General features: G+C 40.8%; 1 protein-coding gene across 1 annotated transcript in view; it reads left to right on the top strand.

The window, feature by feature from the left end:
- Positions 1–18407, top strand: part of NBEA (neurobeachin) — an 827350-nt gene that overhangs the window by 701638 nt on the left and 107305 nt on the right. Inside the window, exon 42 of the mRNA XM_025215995.1 lies at positions 12352–12476. Within this exon, the coding sequence (XP_025071780.1) occupies positions 12352–12476 (125 nt within the window). The remainder of the gene's footprint in view (positions 1–12351; positions 12477–18407) is intronic.

Raw genomic sequence — 18407 nt, forward strand, 5'->3', positions numbered from 1 at the left:
GCAGAGAGGGATCTTGGAGTCATAATTGACTCCAAGGTGAACATGAGCCGGCAGTGCAACGAGGCCATCAACAAGGCCAATCGCACCTTGTCGTGCATTAGCAGATGCATGACTAATAGATCAAAGGAGGTGATGCTCCCCCTCTATGCGGCACTGGTCAGGCCACAGTTGGAGTACTGTGTCCAGTTTTGAGCGCCACAATTCAAGAGGGACACGGGGAATCTCGAGAGGGTCCAGAGGAGGGCCACTCACATGATTACTGGCCTTCGTGATAGCCCCTACAGGGGGAGGTTGAGAGAGCTGAATCTCTTCAGCCTTCACAAGAGACGGCTGAGGGGAGATCTTGTGGCCACCTATAAATTTATTAGGGAAGGTCAACGGGGAATAGGGGAAGAGCTGTTTACTAAGGCGCCCCAGGGAGTGACTAGGAATAACAGGTGTAAACTAGTTGAGAGTGAATTTAGGTTAGATATTAGGAAGACATTTTTCACAGTAAGGGTGGGCAGGATCTGGAATGGGCTTCCAAAAGAGGTGGTGCTATCACCTAGCTTGAAGGTCTTCAAGAGGAGGCTAGATAGTCACCTGGCTGGAATTATCTGACCTCGGTCCTCTTTCCAGCCAGGGGCAGGAGGTCGGACACCATGATCCATTGTGGTCCCTTCTGACTCTACAATCTATGAATCTATGACTTTACCTACACTCAACCTGCTGAGTGGATGATGTCAAAAACCAGTTGACAGGAGACAGAATGGGGTTTGTTTCTGAAATTCCACCTCTTGCACAAATGTAGGCCTGTAACTCCAGACTGCAGGTAGCACTAAGATTCATAGCATGAAACCTCTGTTTAGGGATGCTTAAGGAGATATCCTTTGTGTACAAATGATAGGTTTGGTGTAGTGAAAGCGGTACCCATCTTTTGGATAACAGTTTCTTGGTTAGAGCACATATATAAGTATTGGGACACTTAAGTTATGGGCCCACCTTAAGCTGAGGAGCTTCAAACCAGAGGTATAACTGACTCATACTGTACCCTGGCTGGTTCAATTCATAGTGCAGGAGCAGTGGCCAGAGGTTTGCTTTTTCAGGGGGAGAGTTTTCACCTCCCTTTTTATCATGGCGTGTTGAGCAGCCATTTAAACACCAATTTTGAGCAGCAAAAAGGCGACATATATCTCCTCACCACCCAGCAACGACGCTGTGGCTGCTGTTCCTGCACAAGGCACCATTGCTGCTATTCTGGCCTCCCAGCTTCTGGACCTGAGGCACGGAAGGTACAAGTATAACGAAGATAATGAGGGAGTGAGGCATCCCTTTAGGTCCATGCAGACACACAATAGGCAGCACCTGGAGTTTGCATCCCACTTGCCCACTCATAGATACTGCTTTGAACCCACATCTTTCACCTCACAAGGGAATACTCAAACCACCAGGCTAGAGCCTAGAGCCTGTTGGTGCTTTTTACGCTTTCTGTTGAAGGAAGACCTTTATGCAAAAGGAATACACAATTCATGAAGCAAAAAGGTATCTTTCTGTAACTCGGTAATGAGAACACTTCCCTGATTGGGGATGACAGGGAAAGAAAATCCCTAAGTTCTAATCCCTTCTTCATTTATACAATCACTCTTATGAAAAAATGCATCAACAGTCCCTGGAGGAGAGCAGGGTGCTTCAGGCTATTATATAAAGGGTGGTCACCATCCCCACTACTGCCTCCTGTCCCTTAACATGTATGGATGCTCACCTCATTGGTGTTAGTTGATGTGGATGTGCTCTGAGCATGTCCAGTGGATCAGGCCCCTCAAGAGACTGACATGCTAAATGTGTCTATCCTAAACAACTTTAGTGCAAAGCATGGGAGCATAAATGCTTGGCTCAGCCAAAGTGGTGGAAGTTTTGGGCATGCATAGCAGCTGAGCTTTAAACATTTAAGTGTTTTTACTGAACATGTAGGACAGATTAGGAACCTAAGACCTTTTTTGGACCTAGCTCTTTGTATCACACCTGTGCAATTCAATGTGAAGGGCTTAGCAATCATTGATTAAGAGACGCCCAATATCCAATTTAGATGAAGATTGATGTGCAATACCAGATCTGTGTAGTATTCTTTGCAAAGCACATTGTGGTATATCACTTCTGAACATTGCTGTTTGTCTCTAAATGTCATGTACACCAAGGGATGATGCTTAACAAAGGCAAAGTACTTCCAACAAGAAGAATCTTACTAAAATTTCCCATCGTTCCAAAATGTGTTATCAAAGCAATGAAACTAAAAGTTTCCCTTCTTTCCCCTTCTTTTAATTAGATACCAAACCACTGCAAATTAATTTTTAACAAGTGCCCTAGAGTCATAAGTAAAACTACAAACATTCAGTCTCTCCTGGGAGGGTCACTGCTCTCCCAGAAGAAACCACAAATGTACAGATGTTCAGGCTTTTTCTCCAACAGTAAAAATAGTTACTCCAGGAGAAAAATAACCTGGGAACATCATACCGAGGATAGCTTTTCCTGGGAGAGCAAATGTCTGTACATGCAGTGGCTTGTCTCTAAAGAGAACATAGTCCTGCAGCATTTCCCCCTCCCTCCAGGGGAAGTGTTCCATGCTGGACCCTGCTGTTCCAGCAGAGAGCAGGACTTGCCTCCTTCACAATCCCCACATTGTGCTGCAGGGAAACAGGCTGACCATGGGGGCAGTCTGGGGCAGCTAATCAAAGCTGTTACCAGACAGACTAAGGAAGCCTGCAAAGCAGGCTGAGATGCTCCCTCACCCCCCACCCCTACTGCACAGTGTCAGCACTGCAAGCTCTCCGCTCTTCAGGGACTCAGCATTCAAATGTCTGTACACGGCTCTAGGAAGAAATCTGGGAGAATTCTCCCAGATTGTTTGAATGTGTGTGTACACAGCTGTTGTCACCATCTCACGGATGGCTCTTATTTACTCTTAAATGATGAAAAGAAAAGTGTATAAAATATTTTAAAGATTTTTTTTTTTTAAGTTTAATCTATCAAGATTTCTTCAGGTCATCTATTCTAAAGTGAAGTTATGGAATACTGTTTGTTTAATTAAAGGGATGAAAAATGTATACCTTTCTGCAGTATGTAAAATTTGCCCTTTGCTTTAATGTACCAGACTAACAGAAATTGGTTGTTAATGGAGACTATAAACTTTTGGTTCTTCAAAAATGTAAATGGCGGTTATACATTTTTTGACACAATGATGCATTTTTCCATTACAGATGGATAGCCATGCAGTTTTTCATTAGCACAGGCCTGACACAGAATGTCACTTAAGTGATATAAGATAAGATGAAGTGAGAAATTACATATAATCAAGTTGGCCATGGAAATAAAGATTCTTAATAATTAAATATATACTATTAAAAATGCAGGCCATTTTGAAATATTGTGCTTGTCACAGAAATAAATTACTCAAGTGGCTTGATTCAGACTTTCTTGTATTTCATGAAAATCAAATAGTTTTGATTCGCATATACATTTTTTTTCATTCTTCCTTTTTCTAAACTAAATGTCATCCCCTTGACAGGGCTCAGAGTTAGGAGTTTCCAGTTGGTAAGAAATGACATTAGGCAATACTGTTCTACTGCACTCATAAATTAAAATGTTACAATTTATGTCTTCTCCTTTTCAGTCACATAGTAAAGGTGGTCCAAACCTGATGCACACATTTTAATAGACATGAAATTATTCCTGCCTTTAGTCCAACTCCTATGTAACTTAAATTAATTTCAGAAGGCATGTGTGCATATACACACATACATACACATGGTAGTTATTTCTATTGTTGATAATTGTTTTATATCCCAGCTGTAGAATAGGCATAGCAGTTTGTTCCACATTTAATTACATCAAGAAGTATGCTGCCTTTTAAGACTTTGAAAAAGGGAAAATCTTCTTTGTTATTTGTTTGTTTTGCGGTTTAGTATAGATTAGGAAATAAAAATAGTGTTGTTAGGAATCAGCAAAAGATAAATCATGACAGATAAGAAAAAATCTTTCAGGTATGAAAAGGAAGGAAGTAGCTGCAAATCACTGTGCATACCTCTGCACAGATCAAGATATGCTTAAATAAATCCTAAATGTATGTATGTTTTGAGACCTTATGTAACAGGAAATATTGGATCTGTCTATAAGATGCAGTTCAGGGTTTTTTGGACATTGGTTTACAATACAAGGTAGATGCACTCTGGCTGGCAGACAAGCTGTGATGTCTTAATACATTATAAAAACAAAGCCAAGTGAATGCTTAAGCTCTCGGGGGGAAAAAAGCAAGTGTGGCAGGAAGAGGATATGCACAGTGCACTTATACTCTTCTCTCTGTCAGCTTTAAACCAGTGCCTAGCATAGGGTTAGGAGGCACAGTTCTGCTTGAGGAGCTGCCATCCTTTGGGTGAGATGTTAACCCAAAATATTAGCTACACAGAGTCCTAAGAAATTGTGCATTCCTGAGAAATTCTTCATAGGTCATTGTTATAGACCATAAGTACGTCTAAGGTGCCTGTCACTAGGATGCTTATCACTTTGAAATCCAAGTGTCATAATATGGTAACAATGTAAGGAATTGTATTCCTTGTCTCTGGATTTTCAGCCAGATAGGTTTCTGAGCTTTAGGCTAGGGTTAGCATCCATAGTATTTTTCCTTCCTAACAAGTTTACCCTGATTCCAGGAAAGAAGTAGCATAACAGAGCGTTGGGGGAAGGCGATGCCCCTCCCCCCCCCAGTGTAAAATAGAAGTTATGATGAAAATCAACAATTCAAAAATCACTATGATTTCGAGTTTCTTATTTTTCTACTTTGTTACCCTCAATAAGACAAGATGGGTGTGTCTACCACCATTCATTAGCATGGTCTACTGTGATGCGCAAAGAGAAAACAGTAAGTTATAGAATATGTAGGTTAAGGTCCATAAAACTTTTGCTCAGGTGTCAGTATCCTACCTCACAAGCATCTGTAATTCCATTTTACGTTCTGATCATTCTTTTATGCCCATGCCATTCTTGCATTGGATGGTCATACTTAACAGCTTAGTTATCCATGGCCCTGCTTCAGAGAGCTATCTACTAGTTCAGCTCCTGAGGAAGAGACTTTATCTCTTGATGGGAGAAATACACCCCAAACAAGCAAGAAAACAAACAGCTCTTCTATAATAAAGCCATTTACAGCCAGAAGTTTTCTGCCTCCTCCACAGGGACCGTGTCTACACATTCAGTTAAGTAAAAAAGTAATAAACTCTGGCACATTTGCACCGGAGTTTATTGCTTCCTGGATGCTATGTTTACATGTGCGCCTGGGAGTGTACCTCATTGAGCTGGGTCAGAACAGCCCTAGCTGGCAGGAGGATTGGGCGGGGAGGGTCAGTTTGCCAGCCCAGGGCTGTTCTGACTTGGCTCAATGTGCTGTGGAAGGGCTGGCTGGGGCACGAAGGTGCCATCAGGCAGCCCCCACACTGAAGCACCCTTATGGCCCAGCCAGCCCATCCAACATCTACACATTCATTGCTGCAGAGTAAATTAGTTTACTCCTGCCTAATACCACTTCACCTGTAGATGCGAGATGTTTACTGCAGAGCTAATTAGTCAACTCCTCCACTGACATTTCGTATAGATGTGCCTAGGGTTAAGAAGTCCCTCTGTCCACAGTCCAGTCTACACAGCCCTGAGCACTCCAAAGTTACTCAGCTTTCGAGTTCCTTCTCCAGTCAGCATAGCCCAGAGCCCCACAGTTGGTTGACTGTGCAGTCTTTACAGATTCTTCCCCCTCACAGCCAACACTGTCCATTTTTTATGGCTGCTCTATCTACTGAGATGCTGTCCTTTGTGCCTCTTGGGTATCTCCTCCAAAGGATGAGTACCAATCCCACCTGAAGCATCAACATGCCTTGTTGCTTGAGATCCATCTTGTCTCATCTGCACATAGACAGCTCTGGGACCTAGTAGAGCCTCCATTAACCCTTCTTTCCCCATGTAAAAGGTAGTCAGGGAAACTGAAGCATACAATATTATTATAACACAAACACAGCTAAAACAGAAATATTACAATAAAGCTATAATCTCTCACAAGGAACACTAGGGAAAAAAGGACTCAACCAAAGATGTGGAGTTGATGCACTTGAGTTTGAGCTATACAACAGTTTTGCAAACCACCAAAATTCCAATGTAGAAGTCATTCTTCTGAGAGAAAACATGCTTTTGTCATGCCTTTCACAGGGCTGATACAGGGATGCTGGCATCAGAAAAGCCCTTTAGCTGGCATACCTACTATGGAGGTATGCTGACATAGCTATACAGGTAGATTATTCTATATATGATTCTGATTTTCTATCTTCTGTAGTGTATACAAGCCTGTAAATTAGTGTTAAGGCCCCATGCAAATGCTCAGGAGAGATGATTCCATAGAGCAAATTACAGCTATCTAAGGTTTCATAGATTTCATAGAGATTAGGGCTGGAAGGGACCTTAGAAGGTCATCGAGTCCAGCCCCCTACCACAGGAGCAGGAAGTCAGCTGGGGTCAAAGGATCCCAGCAAGATAAGAATCCAAACATTTCTTAAAAGAGTCCAGAGTAGGTGCTTGCACCACCTCTGGAGGGAGTCTATTCCAGGCCTTGGAGACTCGGACAGTAAAAAAGTTTTTCCTTATGTCCAGCCTAAAACAGTGCTGGAGGAATTTGTGACCATTGGATCTTGTCATCCCTTGGGGCACTCTGGTGAACAGGTGTTCCCCCAGATCCAGATGTATATCCCTTATATACTTAGAGGCAGCCACCAGGTCACCCCTGAGCCTGCCCTCTTCCAGGCTGAAGAGTCCCGTGGCTCTTGACCTCTCTTTATAAGGCCTGTTCTCTTGTCCTCTGATCATGTGTGTGACTCTCCTCTGGACTCTGTCAAGCTTCTCCACATCCTTCTTGAATTGTGAAGCCCAGAATTGGATGCAGTACTCCAGCTGCAGCCTCACCAAGGCTGAGTACAGCCGGAGGATGACATCCTGAGATTTGCTTGAAAAACATTTATGGATGCAAGCCAGAGTTTGGTTTGCTTTACCAGCTGCAGCATCGCATTGGTGGCTCATGTTCATCTTGTGGTCAATCATGACCCCCAAGTCCCTTTCGGCTGTGATGCTAACGAGTGTAGCACTGCCAAGCCGATAAGTGTGATGTGTTTGTTTTTTTCCCCCGAGGTGGAGTACCTTACATTTTTCCATATTGAATGTCATCAGGTTTTTATCCGTCCACTTTCTAAGCCTATCAAGGTCATTTATTCCTGTATGAGAGCATCCACATCAGGGTTTAACATATTTTATTTTAATTTATATTCACTGACTTTGTACCATTAGTTGATACATTTTAACTTTCCTAAGTGATGCCAAATAGCTAAGCTTTGAGTGTCTCTCTCAGGATAGACACTGGCAGTGGGCTGGGAACCACATTACAGTGACAGAACCTAATATCTCTGAGGCAGGGAGCTTTGTTTCAATTAGCAGGAAAAAAAACAGGTTTCCATGAGGGTCTTCGGCCCATAGCAGACCAGAAGAGAGAGAGAGAGAGACCTGCATCACCTAAACAGGTTGGTGAGCTGGTTAGACTCAGGTGAGCCATTAGTACTTAAATAATTGAGGAAAGCCCTTCAACCTGAATCACCCTGGTACCTGGATTAGCAGTTCCCCCAATTTGGACAAGTGTAGTGTAATACCAGCAGGGTATTTTTAGTCCTCTGGGCTTTGTGGCCTTTTTGGGAGCTTCTAGTGGCTTTTTGGGAGGCTTGTTTTAGTTGGGGGCGGGGGAGGGTTGGGTTTTTTTTTTGCTTTGCCTCCCCTTCCCCACAGCAGCTCAAGGACCTTGCAGCTAGGTTCATGTTATCAGAGGGTATCAGGTGGCATGTGGTCAGTGCAGAATATTCATTTTACAAAGGGTTGGAATAGGGAGAAGATGAAGAATGGGGTTTAGATTCCTGATGTCCCCTGCAGCAAAAACAATACTTCCCCATTTCTTCACCCTACTAATCTTCATAACTTTTTCACCTTCATATGAAAGGAAGGGTACCGGGATCTCAGAATTTGACTGTGGGCCAGTTATCATGGGGTAAGAGTCATTCAGTAAATCTCCCTCTATGTGGATAGTTCCTAGATGAGTTAATAAAGTTGCAGTCTAATTAAGCCACATTTATCTATTTTCCCATATGTCCAAGATAATGTTGCCATCTCCAATGAAGAGCTTTCTACTTCTGTGTTTATTTAATTAAATAAGTGTTTGAAAAGCATTAGACAGGAATTATGTTGTGTATTAAGGAGTAACAAAAATCCCAGCTTACTTTTTATTGCAGTACTCTAATATTAACTAATATGGGTCTGATGTTGAGCACCTTGCAGGAATGATATTGGTTCTGGACTAGCAGGGTATGTGAGGCACAAGAGTTTAGCTTTACCTTAGTGATGTTGCAGGAACTTTTCAGGAAAGAGAAAAATGTAAGGAGAAGCAAAAGCTACATTGTGAAAAACTACTTATTTTGTGATTGAGGGCAATGGAAAAACTAAAATTGGGAGGTTGGTTTGTTTGTGTTGCAAAACTTTGATTTTGAGCCTGTATTTTGTATTTCGGGATTTAAGTCTTATTTTGTATTATTATGAAGTCTCTAAAGTAGACTTCATACTATTACCATCTTATTTGTTCTTAATTCTTTCATTAAAATGCTTGCTTTGGAAGGTATTTATCTCTTGTCTTGGTTGATAATATAGAGCAGGAGTTGGCAACCTTAAACAATGTTGGGCTGCTGCTTGTGACGCAGCTAACAATCCAACAGCACAAGAACACAGCCGGGCGCCCAGGGCTGCTGCTGCATATAGAGGCAATGGCAACTTCCAGTTGCCATTGCCACTGCAACTGCAAAACACACAGCAGTGGCAAAAGATGTTGCTTGGTTTTTTTTACCCCCCACCCCTGTGAGCACCTGGGGTGGTTGCTTCTGTTACCCCATCCTAATTACACCACTGTACCAGTCCCACCCCTGATCTCCACCTAGTTCACCACTGATGGAGGCAGCATGGGGCTTGCATACCAATAACTCCAGTCCTCTTATCTGCCTCGTGCCTCATGAGAGACCATGGGGGAAGTGTTGGTACAGGCAGAAACCCAATGTTAACACAGCAGCCACCAGATGTACGCCCTCTCTGGTACCCCACTGCTGCAGCTGCTGCCGATTGCAGATTGCTGATTTCAATATAAAGGTAAATGCAGCAGCAATAAGACAGTGGCTGTAGTAAGAGGACTTTGTTAACCCCTAGCTAGTGACTCTGTGGACACCCCTCACAGCAGCAGAGTATTTCAGAGGAGGGGACAGGGTATGAGGGGAGCAAGCCTGCTGGGATGGGCCCCCTATGAGCCCTCCATTACCTCACAGGCTAAATCCAATCTCTTTGCAGCCTGGATCCAGACCTGGAGCTGTAGATTGCTGATCCCTGATTATAGAGGGGTTTTTCTTCTTGAAAACAATGAAATTAATGGGCTAATTTTTAGACCTGTGCAAAGCAGCAAGTATTCAATTTGGATTCGGATTTAGCTGATTTGAGGGACTGTGATTTGATTCGGTGATTCAAATCACTCTCCTGATTCGATTCGGCCAGTTCAGATTTGGGAATTCAGCTGCCGGATCACCTACCAAAGCTTTGGACAGCCCTAACAGATAGGGATATGTTCCCAGGTAGTGAGGGAGGGAGGCTGGGACTAAGGAAGGGATGTGGGGAGGGGTACCGTTCCCAAGGCTGTCCTCCTGCACTGGGCTCTGCCTGTCCCCCCTCACCCTAGCTCCTGGGCTGTGCCATGCTGTAGTGCAGGCAGCTGGTGTCAACTGCAGCAGGGGCTGGGGGGAGTGGCAGCAAGTGGAGCCCTGGGTTGCACAGGACATGGCGCAGCTTGTCTGCACTCACCCTAGCCCCCACCCACTGCAGCAGCCCTGGGAGCATCTGGCACCAGTTGGAGTGAGAACTGTCAATGGGTGCAGGGTGCACCTCTTGCTGCTCTGTGCCTCCCCGCAGGAGGGCTGTGGGCTGGGGGGATGTGTTGGGCTCTCCCCTGGATCTGCATGCGGGATAACAGCCGGCTGCCACTGCAGGCTGGGGCCGGTGGTGGCGCTGGGCTGTTCCCAGAACTTGGCGCGCCTGCCCTGAGCACCAGGAAGAATCAACCTGGTCCCACTGCCAGCCCCAGCATGCAGCAGCAACCTGCTGTCATCCTGCGCACAGATCCGGGGGCACGTACCCCCAAAAAGAGCCTGACATCCCCACAGCCCTCCTGGGGGGCATGGAACAGCAAGAGGCACCCTCCGCCACCACTGACCGTTCTCGTTGCAGCTGGTACTGGTCACTCCTGAGACTGCTGCAGTGGCGGCTAGGGTGAGTTGTTTTATTATTATATTGCATTATTACATTGTTACACTGTTACATTATAAAATGGGTTTGCTTTATGCGAGGGAAACCTGTATAGCCTATGGCCAAATCTCCGAATCAGCCCTAAATCTCTACAAATTGATTCAGAGGCTTCTGCTTCTATTCAGACCTCTTAATGGATCTTCTGATTTGATTAAGATTCGGAGATTCAGCCGCTGAATCAGGCCAAATCCCCTCCGAATCGAATCAGCTACCAAAGCTTCGCACAGCCCTACTAATTATGGAGCATGTTTAAAATAGTATATTTAACCTCCACAGTATACAAAAATGCTACTTTAGTATAACATTTTTATCTTTGTAATATTATGTCATTCTATGCAGCCTAATAGACTTTTCATAGGTGGCAGCATGGACACTTTAGCAGAGCCACAAAATCCCAAGTGCTTAAAACATAAATGTGTTCCCCCCCACTTGCACAATGTGTTTTTGTTACTTCTGTTCCATGATAGTTTACAATTCTAAACAGGACCTAGAAAGGGGATATTGCTAACCTTTCAATAGTTACACTTAAAAAATACATTTTCTTTCTTCTACAGTAAAAATTATTTTGTTAATTAACAAAGACATAAAATATGTTATTAGGATTTGTGCTATTTTGGTAATATTAAACCTGAAGTTCCTTTGTATGAAAGGTGCAAAATAGAGGGCTGGATTGTACCTAGCTCCTTGTTTCTGCGCCAGGAGCCTTTGAGCCCTTTCTTCTGAACTCCTGTACAGCAGTTGGGTATAAGTCTAGTCCTTGCACTCTTAGCATGCAAAGCCAAGCGAGTCTGGCATTGACTACAGGCAACAATCCATTCCCACTGCTGATCCATCAATGGGAACACAATACAGTTGGGCCATGGCTGAGCATATAATGGACCTGTGAAAAATGCTGCAGATAGGTTCTATTTGATCTGTTCTGATATTGTACACTGTCATACTACCTCTGGAAGTGCCTGCTGGTGCTCGTAATGCAGACAGTGGTTTACAGTGCATGCTCAGAATGTACTCATAATCTGGGACCGGTGAATGAAATATTCCACCGGAATGTTGTTCTTGATATTATTTGGATGTTTACTAAAGAGCTAACAAGTGCCAGTTTTAGTAATGAAGATAAATTGAACACCAAACAGCAATGTGAATTGCATTTCCCAGTCAGTGTAGATTAGCAGTAGTTTCTGTGTCATTTTGTGGAACTTTAATATTGGTTCTGAATGCAAAATGCCAGTGTAACATGAAGATGGCCATGGTTGTTAATGGCTTGTATTAGCTGGAAGCTATAAAATCATCCAAGTACTCTGTTAGTGTTGGAATAATAATTTACCAAGACAATTACCACATGGTGGAATTTTTTTGCAGCTCTAATTCAGTGTTATTAATAATGAATAAAATTGCAATTTTCTCAGGTTGCTGGGGGCAGTGGGGAATTATTTCAATGAATATTTCAGCACATTAGTTTAATCATAGTTCCACAAAATTCAAGTGGGCAATATTTTATACATCTAAGTTCAGTCTGCTAAGGGACCATAGTCATTAAATTGCAAACTATTTGCACTGAGGTCCATTCTATGATTTACAAGCCTTGTTAAAAACACTGTAAAAGAAAGCAAGCTGTGCCATTAATACTTGTAATTTGATGCTGCATTTGTTAATGGGCTCAGTGTGATTAATGTTTTTTAGCAGCAGGCAGAACATTTTGAGACAGGCAGGGCCAAGCTCTTTAATGGCTAAATACAAGTAAAGAAATGTTAGAACATTGCATAGTTTAGTAATATATATATATATATATTTTTTTTTTTTTTTTGCAGGAACGCTTTCCTGAAATAGAGAAGTAACTTCGAAATCACCGTGTAATATGCAGAACTGCAGTTGAAGCTGTGATGAGTACTGATGTGTGTGCATTTTCTATTTTTGTAGCCAACTGCATGACTTCTGGCGCTTGGATTATTGGGAAGACGATCTGCGGCGGCGGCGGCGATTTGTTCGCAATGCCTTTGGATCTACTCATTGTGATGCCCTCCTCAAAGCTGCTGTGGAATATGGTCAGTACTCATTTAGCTTCTCTCTTTTTTCTTGTTTTATTTAAATAAAAGGTTTATAATGGATCTTCCATGTTCATACTGGACTCCTAAGAATAGTGCCATTTTTTTCTTGAGGTGAATGTTGAAGGAAACTGGAGCGGGAGTTTTTTCGGCCCCTTCCTTAATGGGCCAGATAAATTGCTCTTGAAAGTTGTGAAATGTCCTCCAGAGCCCTAGCATCAGACATTTGACACCTGCCCAACCCTGGTTGACCACTGGGTTTTGAAACATTGGGATAAGTAGTAAAACCTGACTTTCCTGCATGGTCAAATGACAATAGACAGAAAGATATTTCAGCATAAAACTTCCATTTAAGACTCCTCAGTGAGGAACTGGCTGTAAAAAATAATAGCAAGGGCAATAGCTGGGCATCATGTCAAGTGGGAGTAATGTTCTTCTACAAATTGTGGAATATATAAACACTTAAATAACGCTGCTTGTTTTAAGGCTGCCTAGGAATTGTGCTCGTGAGCCAAATATTGTATTGACTGCAAATTAACTGTATCTACTTTCTAAACCCCTGAAGGGCTGGTAGGCCTTTGTTGACAGCCTGTTACTTGTGACTCCACGTCACCAGAACTGCAGGAAACTGGATGGCCTCTGGACACTTGGCCTCGTCTCAGAGGAAATATATTGTCCGGGCCTAGACCTTGTGTCATTTTCCAGACCTCTCTGGAGGAAGTTTTTGAGGATGGAAAGAGGTCTTCAAACCCTATTAATTTATATTTGTTTTGTATTTGCAATTGAACATAAAAAGATCTGAGTATTCACCTTCACTAATATTTAGCCATAAATGTAACTTTGACTTGAAATTACTCTCAAATAAACTTAAAGAGATGTATGGCAAAAATTGATGAAAGGAAAATTACTTTGCACAAAAATGAGCTAAATTTTACAGTCCATATGGAGCCAAAGCTCCTAATAAAGTCACTGGAAGTTTGGATTATATTTGGATGTAATTAGCTCTAATTAATTTATGCAATTCACCTCATGTCATTACTGAATCAAATGTCTTGTGGTAAGTTTGAAACTAGGTCTGGCATGTAAGCATATATCTACTTGTGCAATTACATGAGCAAGTGTAATTTAATATTTATTAAAATATAAAGGTACTCAGATGTAATACTTCAGGGCATAGTAGCAGCATGATCAGCAGCAGGGATTAAGAACAGTTTTTCCCAGTGGTATGTAGTATTGCAGATTTGACAAAATGATGTAGGTTTTTTCCCCTCAACTTCCTGTGAAGCATTCAGTATAGACTCACTGAATACAGTGGCAGATAGTAAGCTACTGATTTGAGCATAACTATCACTATGGTCTTTTTCAGGGACAAATGTGAGTTGTAGCCCTAGATTCTGTTTTATTCTACACAAGCTTTGTAATTTTTGAGGAGCCTGCTACTATGTAAAAGTGCTGATCTTAAACCAACTTGAAAGCTGGAGGAAAGCTGATTTATAATTCCTCCCACTGTTTTTTAGTGCCTAATACTGCACCATTTTTTAAATGAATGGGGATTTTGCCTTGCATCTCAGCAAACTTAGTTTAATTCCTTTATCGTACAAATATATAGTTTTTCTTCACTTTTACCACAAAATAATAGTGATTTTGGATATTAAATGAAAATTTTACTTTTAAATACAAGTTAAAGCTAACATTGAAAAGCTTCTCATCACATGAAATTTCCCCGTGTTGCAATAAATGAAGTGGTTGCTGTTTTCATTTTGTGTAGTTGCTGTTGTTCAGTTTAGTGTATTCATACAGTGATAGGCTAGCTGTCTTGTAGTGGAAGGAGACTGCAAAGGAGGGCCAAAATTGAAAGAAACAGAGAGCTTAAGGTGGTGCCGCTTCTGGTATATAATCTTTCAACATACAAGAGTGACTGTTCACCTGTTGTTGCATTTAACATAAAGGTGAAATAAAGGTAAAGTATTGCTGAGGCAATGCAAGCTTGACTCAGGGGTTGGGTGTCAGACTGCAATAGATGAAAGTTATTTTGTTGGCAGCATTAAATGAAATGTATCTGATGTACAGCTTTTCCATAAATAAGCTAAGAGTAAGATACAGCATTCTGGAGGAATAAGATTTTACCTTGTTATGCTTCCTTATCAGAGGCTTGTGCTTATGGATTTTAATATTGAAACTTTTAGTTGACCTTTCTCTGTGAGAAAACATCCTTAACACTGATGTTATTTTTATGCCTCTTGGTGATACTAATGAGTTGAATAATTTATGAGGTTGTCATGTGAAAAGGATTTGGTGCAGTTTGATGTACTTTCAGCCTCTGGTGTTGGAATGTGATTAATAAGAGCTGGAGGCAGATTTTTTTTTCACAGTGCTTAACTTCATTATTTTCTTTTTATTTATTTGTTTTATTTTGATTATTTTGTGTTGGAATAGTTTAATACTAAAATTATGTCAATTTTCTAAAAACGATGTTGCAGTGCACACAAAATTGATAGCATCTTTTATAGATCATAAGGTAGATTTTCCAAATAAGCTATTATTTCCTGACCTCAGGTATTTATTTGTGGAAAATGAACTGTTGATCAAAATAAAAATTGCAAAAATTGTTTGTATTTTTCCTTACATTAAATGTAGACCTGAGATTCTAGTACAAGAGATGCTATTTTGTGTATCAGTATAATAGTGGAAAACACAAGTTTTTGTTATCTACATTGACTGCCTGTTATCATTTAGGATTTTGCACATAAATATTGCAATGGAGGAATGTTTAGTCAAAGCCTAAATCAGCAAGCTCCTCAGTGTCTACGATCAAAGGCATCAACTTAAATAGGTCTGATCAGGCATTGCAGAAGAGGGCAGGCAGCTTCAGCCGAGCAAAAAACACAGAGCAAAGATGACAAAATTAATCAGTCATTTCTTTGGCAATAAATAATAAGATATGCTGAGGACTGCAGATGAGAGAATTTCTAGGTTCCTTGGAGATGTGCCTACTTAACACCTGATTTATCTAAGCTTGTGCAGCCATCAAGATATGACCTTGATAAATAAAAGACAGCTCCGCAACTAATCTAGAATTAAATCAGTGTTGACGGCAGATACATGGATACTGTAATAATACAATGCTTGCAATCATCAAGGAATAGAAAAGTTTGGGGAATGGGTCTGTACACCCATTTAAAAGAAACAATAGCAAAATGTTAGATTCCATCCCAGAAGCTAAAAGGATTTTTTTTTGTCAAAGCAGTGACTCCTTCTGAGTTATGATTTCTGTAAGTGTTTACCTATCTTTCTAGATGTAGTACAATTGCCTGTAAATAGTCACTTACAGGCACAATCAGGACAGCCACTATTTAACGAAAGGCATTTTTGGACTAGTTTGTGTATATTCAAGTTTCAATATTTGCTACATGCTAACTAGCTTTTGGCGTGGCAGCTAGTTTCATAGTCGTATCTGCATTTGTAGCAGATTAATTGATTTTTTTTCATTTCTAAATTCTTTGATACTCTACACTAATCCTATAATGTTTATGATCTATTAACATACGGTGCACATGTGAATGTAAAATGAAAGTGTAAGATTTTTCAGAAGTGTCTTGGTAAATACAGCAGCTTTCTGTCATTAGGAAATCTTGCATGTTTTGTTCTTTTTTCACTAAAATAGCCATGGAAAATACAGATTCAGATCTCATTTTTATGAAGTCCTAAGGGACTGCTGTTATACGGTTGTTCTCCGGTATGCAAGAAGAAACTACACAGTGGTACATGCTTGATATTTAAAATAGCTGGAAATATGGAGCAGAGGTTTAGTTTTACACTCATGTGGTATGTGGTGTTTTTGTTGTGTTTAAAGCTCTAAGCAAGTTTGGAGGTATTGAATCATAGTTGAAAGAGAGAAATGGGAAAAATCTAATGCAGAAGAGTTGATAGAAACTAGCTTAGTTCCCCTTAGCTGTGTTAGCTTTCTGTACAAGTAAAACATAAGATCTGACTCTAAATATGCAGATATGGTTGAATACTTGCTGGGTATGTACATGCATAAGAAATCACTTAGGCCAGGTACAGACATTACAGTTTTAGTGGTATAAGTGATTGGAAACCAGTTTATACCCGTAACAGAACAGAAATTTGGTGCACACAGGCTGGCTTTAAAATGGTAGAACCCGGTCTAAGATTTTCTCCCCTCACCAAAGGGTGAATGTGTGTTCTGTTTGCCACCGAAATAAACTATGCCCCTTAACAGAAAACTGCATAACTTAGATTGATTCTGCCTCGGGCATTTTGAATGTCTGTACCTAGCCTTAAGCAGTTTACAAATACTGTAGGCTTAATGTTGACCACCCACCATAGTACCCAGCCAGGACTCTGAAGAAGCAATGCCCCAAAGGGCATTTCAAGTGCAAACCAGAGAATTTATTCAAGGTTTGGGGCTGCAGTCCCAAAAGACTATCTTCCACAAACACTTATTGTGACGTGCATTGTAACATTAATTGACTGGGTCCATCAAAGACTCACATTTGCAGTTTGTGCTTGAGAAGGTCAACATGACTAAGTTAGTGCTTTGCTCTCAGAAAAGAAGTAAACAATATGTTGACCCACTTTTGTTATCTGAATTTAGGAATACTCCACCAGTTAAGTTAATTAGCATTGTTACAACAGTGGGCCCTGATTCCCAAAAATGAAAAATCTGTGTTTTATTATATAATTGTCTACCCTTTGTGCAGTTATGGTAGTATTTAACCTGAGTAAAATAGTAACAGCTTTCAGGATTGCGTGCTTAGTTAGGCACTTTATTCTATATTAAGGATCTAAATAAAAGTAATCTAATTTTAAAAGTAATTTTATCTGAAGATAAAGTTAGCCTGCATATGGCAACCTAGCTTGTCAGATCCCTTATTGAGGTTTATCATGGAGTCAAAGGTAGAAGGTTTGAGGCTGATGTGGCTTAGGTATAATATGAAAACTAAATTAGCTAGTTTACATTTTGGTGTTCAAGGTTTTTCTGTTCACACTGGTATTTTTCATGGCCTTACAATGGAACAAAGCCTTTGATTGAGGTTAGGAACATTATCTTCAATAGAAATGTATTTCAGTGGACAGCATTTAAATCCTGTAGAAGGATTTTTACATAATTGAGATATTCTTAAAATGTCCATAATGTCAAATTATTAATGGATATTAAGACATTTTTTATTTATACTTGTTTTCCCTCCAGTTCTGTGTGGCCATTGTTCTCAAAAAATAGTGTTTTATCTTCAAAATGATTCATACAAAAACATATGTAAATAAATTTAAAAATTTGCCACCAGAAATAATAAACCAAGACCCAGGGTGACTTACCTTTCAGTTCCCAATTTATGTTCATTTGAGAAACCTTACATGCATTCATATACTAGGGAGTAGAGAAGAAACATAAGCTCATAACTGAAGAGAAAATCCCTAGCTCAATGCATACTAAAGTTTAACCTCTAAAGAAGAGGCAAAGAATTACAAATATTTTTAAGGAACAGCATCTACTGTATGGACGGATATTACATTGATGCTAGTTTAGATATTGGAGTGAAGAGTACTTTAAACTTGTGTGTGGTGGTAGTAGTAATCCATAAAAGGCTTCCAGATGTCACCAAATAAGTCCCCTCTGTTTTTCAGTCTGAATGTGACAGTCTCAGAGGAAACCATGTGAGACAGGCATGTAAACCATTCCACTTCCATTGGAGCAATATTGTCTTTCTACTTCCTCAGTCTGATGCTCTTTGCTGCCATTAGTCCAATTATCATCCCAGTAGTCAGTTCTCTTTGTAGTCAGGTGCCCACTGTCAGAAATGCCATGTAGTACAAGTAAAAACACAATGGCCAAAATATTTGAATAAAAAATATTGTTGCTTCTTTAGCCCTTCACTTATAAACTCCTTATTATTCATCATCTGCTGA

This window comes from Alligator sinensis, unplaced genomic scaffold (genome assembly GCF_000455745.1).
Source record: "Alligator sinensis unplaced genomic scaffold, ASM45574v1 scaffold1014_1, whole genome shotgun sequence".
NCBI classification, from domain to species: domain Eukaryota; kingdom Metazoa; phylum Chordata; order Crocodylia; family Alligatoridae; genus Alligator; species Alligator sinensis.